This window comes from Adiantum capillus-veneris, chromosome 14 (genome assembly GCF_014529385.1).
Source record: "Adiantum capillus-veneris isolate H3 chromosome 14, ASM1452938v2, whole genome shotgun sequence".
NCBI classification, from domain to species: domain Eukaryota; kingdom Viridiplantae; phylum Streptophyta; class Polypodiopsida; order Polypodiales; family Pteridaceae; genus Adiantum; species Adiantum capillus-veneris.
Window position 1 is genome coordinate 126,562,412 of NC_140944.1, and position 8,794 is coordinate 126,571,205.

The 8,794-nt window shown below is 38.8% G+C and overlaps 1 protein-coding gene and 1 pseudogene across 1 annotated transcript in view; both read right to left on the reverse strand.

Moving 5' to 3' along the window:
• LOC147443094 (protein DMR6-LIKE OXYGENASE 1-like) overlaps positions 1 to 4,770 on the reverse strand; it is a 79,335-nt gene extending 74,565 nt beyond the window's left edge. The window contains exon 1 of the mRNA XM_086529021.1: positions 4,274 to 4,770. Coding sequence (XP_086385147.1) covers positions 4,274 to 4,713 — 440 coding nt within the window. The 5' untranslated portion in view covers positions 4,714 to 4,770. The remainder of the gene's footprint in view (positions 1 to 4,273) is intronic.
• A 1,287-nt stretch (positions 4,771 to 6,057) lies between these two features.
• LOC147443095 (L-gulonolactone oxidase 3-like) lies at positions 6,058 to 6,736 on the reverse strand (annotated as a pseudogene).
• Between the last annotated feature and the right edge of the window lie 2,058 nt (positions 6,737 to 8,794).

The window sequence follows — 8,794 nt, forward strand, 5'->3', positions numbered from 1 at the left end:
ATTAAATGCTGGTTTAATTTATTTTGATGTTTTTTAATATATATTTATATTAATTGGATCAATTTTAAATATATTAATAAATTAAATGCTAAATTAAATACTTTAATTAATTAGTGAAGAGCTATTTTAGTATTTAAATTGATTGGATGTTAATTATGTGCAAAAATAAATAAATAGATAATACTTTATATTTATTTTAGTTTTACATAAATTATTAATTTTAGAAAATTAGATTTGTTTAATTGTTTAATTGAAAAGTCACGTTTAAAATAAATAAACAAATTGAAAGAGAGAGAGAGAGAGAGAGAGAGAGAGAGAAATCAATAAAAAGAAAATAGAGAAAAAAGAAAAAGACAAAGAAAGATGGAGCCAGATGAGATATAAATAGAGACAGAGAAGATGAGAGAGAGAGAGAGAGAGAGAGAGAGAGAGAGAGAGAGAGAGAGAGAGAGAAATCAATAAAAAGAGAATAGAGAAAAAAGAAAAAGACAAAGAAAGATGGAGAGAGATGAGATATAAATAGAGACAGAGAAGATGTGGGGAGAGAGAGAGAGCAGGAAAAAGAGAGGACTAGAGAGAGTCAGAGAGAACTAAAGAAAAGGAAGAAAGGTAGAGAGAGAAAGAGAAAAAGATAAATGGAGGACGAGAGAGTTGGGAAGAGAGAGAGAGAGAGAGAGAGAGAGAGAGAGAGAGAGAGAGAGAGAGAGAGAGAGAGATATGAAAAAACATAAAGAAAAAAATAGAAACATAGAGAGATAGAGCTAAAAAGAAGAGAGAGTTAAACAAGAAGGAAGAGAGAGAGAGAGAGAGAGAGAGAGAGAGAGAGAGAGAGAGAGTTGAAAAGATATAAAGAAAAAAATAGAAACATAGAGAGATAAAGAGAGCTTAAAAGAAGAGAGAGTTAAACAGGAAGAGAGAGAGAGAGAGAGAGAGAGTGGCAAGGTAGAAGGTTAAAGCAATGGAGAGAGAGAGAGAGAGAGAGAGAGAGAGAGCAAGTTAGAGAGAGATAGAAAGGTAGAGAGAAATCAAAAGCGCTCAAACAACTTGCTAAGACCATCAATAGGCACAAGGGCAAACCGTTTCCGAAGTTCATTAGCGATATTTTGTAAAAACGCAAACAAACTTAAAAAACGACTTGCCTATTTTCCATTTTATGCTATACAGCTCGCATTTGGCTTGCCCTAAGCTACCCACTTGCCATTTGTGCTTTGTGGTTTGCATATGGATTGCCCTTGAGTCTATTGATGGTTTCGACAAGTCATATGCAAGCAACAAAGCACAAATAAAAAGTGGCCAAACCGTTTTTTAAGTTTTTCTACGTTTTTTACACTCAACAACGTAAACAAACTTCAAAAATGGCTTACCCTTATACTTATTGATGGTTTGCGCAAAACATCAATGGTTTATGCAAACCATTTGGGCACTCTTTATCTCTCTACCTTTCTATTTCTCTTTACCTTGCTCTCTCTCTCTCTCTCTCTCTCTCTCTCTCTCTCTTTACCCTATTTCTCTCTCTTTTTCTTTCACCTTCTACCTTGCCATCTTCTCTCTCTCTCTCTCTCTCTCTCTCTCTCTCTCTATATATATATATATATATATATATCCTACCTTTCCAGCTCTCTATCTCTCTCTCTCTCTATGTTTCTCTCTCTGTCTATATCTATTTATTTATTCATCTCTCTACCTTTTTCTTTCCTCTCTACCCTCTATATTTTAATTTGTTTATTTATTTATTAATTTATCTTTTTATTTTCATATTGATTTTTTATTTCATTCATTTTTTTTATTTTAAGATTTGTTTGATTAGACAAATCTAAATTTTTAAAAACAATAACTAATGTAAACCTAAAACGAATATAAATTATTATCTACCTATATTTTTTTAGGCATAACTAACGTACAATCAATCTAAAAAACTTAAATATTTTATTAAGTAATTAAATTGTTTTATTTAATATTTATTTGATTAATATATTTAAAATTTGCTTAATTAACATAAATACATTAGAATCAGTTAAATTAACATTTGATCAAATCATTTAATTTAATTAACTTATACAAAATACATTTAATTTATTTTTTGGTGTGTGAATGTAGGTAGTGCAATCACATGCTCATTCCTCAATTTCGAACTTTTCTTTTCGCATGTAAAATCTATACCAAATCTGCAAAAAAATATCAAAAAAATCGTTAAATACTAGCACACACACATTTCAACTAATTAAATCAAATTCTACACCTACCTAACACAATGATGCTTGACAAAATGTGCAGGTGTATGTAATAGAGAGAGGAGGAGAAAGAGAGAGAGATTTGTATGTGCAAGAGATGTGTGTGTGTGAAGAAGAAGAAGAGAATTTTAAGGTCGTTGGACAGATTTGTAAAGAAGGAGAAGAGCAGAGGTTGACGAAAATTGAAAAGAGAAGGAGGCAGATCCAGATACTTTTTGCATTTTTGCAGGGCGTCAGTCTAAGCAACGGACTAATCATCGATGATTGGTATAAGCAACCATATAACTGATGGTGCATAAATTTTGCCAAAAAGAAAACCATTTGCTTTTGTTCTCACTCTTCGCCGAACATTCCGATGTCGCTCTTCTTCTCACTCTTCGCCGAACATTCCGATGGCGTGACTAAACCGTCAGTAATCAAAGCGTCAGTCTGCAAACCACGTCTTGTAGTGATGGGTCCCAAACCCCCCTCCATGGGCCCCCCACTCTATTGTTAGGTTGGTATTAGCTTTGAATTGCAAAAATGCTGATACAATAGATGTAGATGTAGAGATGCTGATGGGATCTTGCAATGGATGCTTGGAGACTCGACGGTATGGCAAGTCTTAAGGCTGAAATCTGAACACACTAGAGGCTGACTTAGATCTACAAACTCGACGAGGCTATGGGTTGAAAACCAAAATCATTGGCTGATCTGTATGTTGAAATCTGCAAGGTGCTGAGTTGCTCCAAAAACGCTAGGGCCGTTGATGCTCGCTGCTGGCTGAAAACGCTATGGTTGGTCTGTGACAGCTTGGTGCCTGATGGTGAAAACGCTGTTGAAGAGGGAAGATGTTGGCGATAGGGAATAGGGACACTCACCCATGGAAGGACACAACTTCAATAAGTCTTTTTCTCCAACTAACAGAATGACCGGTACTCCCATACTACTAGCAGTGGCTCCTCACAAACAATGGCATGTTTATCAACAGAAGGTCAAAAATCATCCTGAATGGTGACCTCAAGGAGGAGGTGTGTATGTCTCAGATGACCTGGTTCAAACATTCCCACTTAGACGACAATGTACGTAGCCTACAGAAGGCTGACCTCCTAAGTCCTGATACCTGTCACCTCCTCGAAATCAGCCAACGTATTGGCCTCTCATTGTCCACATTGTCATATTGGACCATTTTTTAAGCTTTTCCAATTTTATATTGTTGGATGATGATGGCGTAGTTGTCTTGGGTATGACAAGCCAATCTGGAAGACTCTATAACCATTTTTCATTTGTTTGACTTTCCCCTGTGCAAGACAAAACACCTATCTAGTATACACCTCCTCAGCAAATTATTGGCCAATAGCAGAGCAAACTATAAACATTGTACGTTTCGAAGCTCATACTCCAGACAATTGGAGACAGCATATCCGTGTGGAAGACCCCACGTGGCCATTTCACTTGTTTGTCTCTCCCCTATGCAAGGCGAAAGACCTATCTAGTATTCACCCCCTCAGCCAATTATTGGTCAATAGCAGAGCAAACTATAAACAACGTAAGCTCATAGTCCAGGCAATTGGAGATGCCGTATCCGTGTGCAAGGACGAACAAAGAGACATTGAGATCTTGCCTCAGCCTACTATTCGTGACATGTGGTCTTGCTGATAGAAAAATGTTACTATCCACAGGTTCCATATTCAAACAATTGATGTATTCTACACTTTGGGAATCAAAATAACCATTTCCACATCAGACATTAACAGAAAATTCTCCTCGAGCAAAATGCTACGCTTCAAGTGATGAATTGTATTCTTGAGCTGAAGACTGATTAGGCTAATAAGTGTAACAACTTCTTCAATTATTGTTAATACATACAGATAAGTTCCCCTCTGTTGTGCCAAGAGTTCGAAAAGGTGACCATACGCATGATTGAATCACACCTCCTCCCCATCATTCACAAATGCAAGTCTAAGAAAATGGATGTCACAAAATGGCTAAAAAATCCAATGATGATGGAATTCCGAGCCAATTTTCCAATCAAACCAACTTAACTATGAGAAGGAGGTTACCTGAAACTTTGGCTTTCCTGAAATGAGGGAACGCTTTGAAAGAGACTGTGAATCCTATCTTCCCCGGGCATTAAATGGAGGGCCTCGCTCCACGACTTGATAGCCGCGCTCTTGGCAAAGCTTGTGTAACCATAGGGAACGGGAGGGTTTCTGGCAATGGCGATCTTGTCCGAAGAAGGAAGCCCAAAAAAGTGAAGGGCATGCGTTGCAATGGAGTCCAGAAGGGACTCAGGGATGCCGTGGTTGAAAATACTAAAGAAGCCCCAGCTAGAAGCGGCAGAATGAAGAATGGGGACTAGCTCTTCATCGGAAAGGCCGAGATCCACCTTTGGGAAGATCGCCCCCTCCATGTCTGAGGAAGAAAGCCCGACTGAGGGCCTCTCGTTCTGCGCACATACAAACTCGGCCATTGTCAGGTCTGTCCCTTCCAAAAACGCCATGACACGCCCAGACTCAACTATGGCAGCCTTCTGCCACAACCCACATGTTATTTTGTCTACGAAGATCTTATATTTGCAGGTAAAAGTTGGATTTGTTGAAATAGAAAGTTTCTGTTAGTTAAATAAAATAAAAAATTGGGTCTCTCTCTCTCTCTCTCTCTCTCATAAGAGGTCTTGAGTTCAACCTCGTCGGATAAATCTTTAAGTTGGATCTTTGAGGTCTCTTGGGATAGTTTCCTATGACTTTGAAATTCTCTTCTTCTTATTCTTCTTCTTCTTCTTCTTCTCTCTCTCTCTCTCTCTCTCTCTCTCTCTCTCTCTCTCTGCAAGCGAATTGTGGCGACTCATCGTTGCTCTCTGTCTTTCTCTCACAAGCACGGGAGCACGACAATGTTGCCCTCCTTTGTCTGTGTCGATGTCTGGCGTCACCCTTGCGCAAGTGCAAGGTTACATATGTCATTCACGCCTCTGAACCCTTAGGCAAATGCCATGTGGCATTTCACTAAGGCTATGATAGCTTTATTATTTCTAAGCCTTTGTGTATGGTGCCCACTAAAGTATTAGCAGCATTCAGTTTTAAATTTAGAATTAGTTGGTCACACTACGAAGGGAGAGAGTAAAAAGCTTAATGGTCTCATCCTAAATTTAAGAAACTAGTGTGTGACACGTGTGTTGTTGAAGCTAAGAAAAGTGTGGCCATTGGATCCCCCCCCACATTCGTGGGTGTGTGATTGTGTATATGCACACAATTGGAGAGAATGGACTGTAGTCCTTGTAATCACTCCAAGAAGATAATTATCTCTCTCTCTCTCTCTCTCTCTCTCTCTCTCTCTCTCTCTTTTCAGAAAAGTGTGGCCATTGGATCCCCCCCCCCACATTCGTGGGTGTGTGATTGTGCATATGCACACAAGTGGAGAGGATGGACTATAGTCCTTGTAATCACTCCAAGAAGATAATTATCTCTCTCTCTCTCTCTCTCTCTCTCTCTCTCTCTCTCTCTCTCTCTCTCTCTCTCTTTCTTTTCAGATCTTGAGATCAAGAGTTGTCAATGATGAGACGATCCATCAAGATAGGTGATGAATCGTTTGAACATTGGTTTTAATAGCACTGTGACCTAGTAAGCACAATGAAACCAACTTGGAAAGGACATAAAGAAACCAAGGATTGAAATTGTACTACACACAACATTTAAAAATTTCACGATTTCATGACATGGACAAAAGGGCTAATTGTTATGATTTTTGTGTGCAAGATCTACATGTAGTATAAAGCAAAAGCTAAAAGCTATTAATACGAAATGTTACCCAGAAGACATACCAAAATAATGATTTGTGTTTTAAATGGTTAATGCTTGTATGGTGGCAATACTCCCAATGGCACTTTAGCAGCATTAAGCTCTTTATCTACCTCTATAACATCAAGAATCTTGGCATAGCCCTTTGATTCTATCTTAGGCACAACAAGTCTCAAGACAATGCCATAATCATGGACCAGTCCACCTCTTCCTTTAAAGGAGCTTCCATGAGTCCCCGTGCTAATTAAGCTAGCAATGCTCACACCCTCCCATAATGGCGCGGTACAAAGGGCAAGCCCATATGAGGCAACACCATGAAGGGACTATCGAGTGCCCACTCCACTGTCAAGGGAGACGGACATTCGCTTCTTGTCAGCAATCAACTAATGGTTGTTGTCCCTAGTACCAATAAGAAGCCCTTGGCTGCCACCAAGACGTGCGTTTGGGGAAATTGGCAGTAAGCTTCGAGATGACCTTGATCTTTTGCTTAGTCCTTGCCATCTCCTCGATAATCTCTGTTTCGGAGCTGGTTTGATAAACAATTTGACATGATGTGCAAGGGAAGCTATTGGGCCACTTGCCATAGGCGTTGTAGGCTTTGCAAGAGAGGGAGTCACAAAATATAGAGTCAAGAGGAGGGCAAGTCTAAGCGACATTGGGTTGCAAAATGAGTATAATGGTTGTGAAGATGTTAGCACGAACTGTGTTGAGAAGTAGACAAAGCTCCATGCCTGAAGCTTTGCCTTCCTCCTTCGCCAAATTACCTAAAGTGAACTCTCTCTCTCTCTCTCTCTCTCTCTCTCTCTCTCACACACACACACACACACACACACACGCACACAAGTGCACTCGACTGCCACCTATACGATGTTGGAAAGGCTTGTAATGAAAATGGCTTAAGAATGGCAGCACAAATTTAAAGGTAGCATAAATTTCAATGCACCTACATCGCACGACTATCATGCGGTGTCTTCAGTGAGATAGGATGGGGCAACTACAGTGATGACAACGCAAAAGGAGGTGATGTTGCATGTTCGTGCAAGCCCTCTAGCCTCTAGAAGTCGATGCGTACACAAGTTGTAGTTGGGTTGCATTTTGTGTGTGTGTGTGTGTGTGTGCGCGCAAACCCAGTTACAAATTTTGAGATTCAACCTGAATTCTCTCTCTCTCTCTCTCTCTCTCTCTCTCTCTCCAGTCTCAGAAGAATTCGCCAACCTTAAGAGTTGAAACCTGTGCGATTGGCCAGTGCATTCAATTTTTTTCTCCCTTTAAGCACAACCGGATTGAGGTACATATCTGATGTGCAGAAACTTTCTTTTTACTTCAAAGGTTGAAGATTGGAGAGAAAAGATGGGATGGCAATGATGTGGCAGCACACATTCAAGTGATTTTTTTTTCTAAGGTGAAGGTCAACTTTAGTGTAGAGGTGCAAAAGTGGTCTTTTTTTTAACTTCAAAAGGATCAAAACTCTAGAATTTTTTACTTCAAAAGATTAAAGATTGGAGAGAAAAGATGGTTGATGTCAATGAAGCAAGTGATTTTAAGGTGAGGATTAGCTTAGCTTTAGTGCAAGGTACAAAAATCAAATTTTCTATTTAAAAAACTTCAAAAGGTTCAAAACTCTAAAAGCTTCAAAGCTCAAAGCTTTCAATGCATGACACTTGGAGCTTCTCTCCTTCCTCAAAATTTTTAAGGTGCATCATATATAGGATAGATGTAGAAAATTCTAATTGTTAGTCTCAAAGGAAGCTCATAATACAAAGAAAAATGAGAGTATTATGGATATAGCAACCTTTAAGGAGTTTTTACTTTTGATACCCTTAAACTTAAATTCACTTTGTGTGACCATAACTTTATAAATTTTACACTAATCCCACTAAGGCATAGCGAGATTCGACTCTAGTTTGATTCTTTGACAATCGCTTGGAGCCAAGTTGGCTCTCCTTTTGGAATCTTCAAGAGATGATGTGTAAGAGCTAAGTCACGTCAGGGCTAATAGGGTGAGTGCCAGGTGACTGGGAAGAAAGAAAGGTTTCAGGTCACATGGTTTGAATTAAAAAAGAAAGCTTTAGTTGTGAGAAACATGGAGAAAAAATGAGAAGACTATTGGTTCACTATTCCATGAGGTAAGGAGAGAAAAGAGTGAATGTACAAATTGCGTAGAGGGCCTTTACATGGTGCGTTTTGAAACTCTATTCAAAATATTCACAATAGAACCAAAAGGAACAATTAGGACCTTCACACACAAAATTTAAGAAAGTGTTCTTTTATCTATCACACTTGCTAGTGCAAGTCCTTTTTTTTTTTTTCAGATTTAGACATATGGGAGGCTTTATCAAAACTCTCCACAAACTATTCACAAAGGAACCAAAAGCGATGGTTGGGACCTTCACACAAACGCAAAATCCAAAAGTGTTCCTTTACTTATCACACTTGCTAGTGCAAGTCCTTTTTTTTAAATTTAGACATGTGGGAGGCTTTATGAGAAACTTTGTTCACAAAGGAACCAAAAGGAACAGTTGGGACCTTCACCTTTAAAATCAAAAAGTGTTCCTTTTATCTATTATCTATCACACTTGCTAGTGCTAGTCCTTATTTTTAGATTTAGACATACGGGAGGCTTTATCAACACTCTATTCAAAACTGTTCACAAAGGAACCAAAAGGAATAGTTGGGACCTTCACACGCAAAATAGGAAAAGTGCTCTTTTATCCATCACACTTGCTAGTGCAAGTCCTTTTTTGCCCTGCCCAAAGGGCAAAGGATTAGAGTTTCTTTCTATTTTTT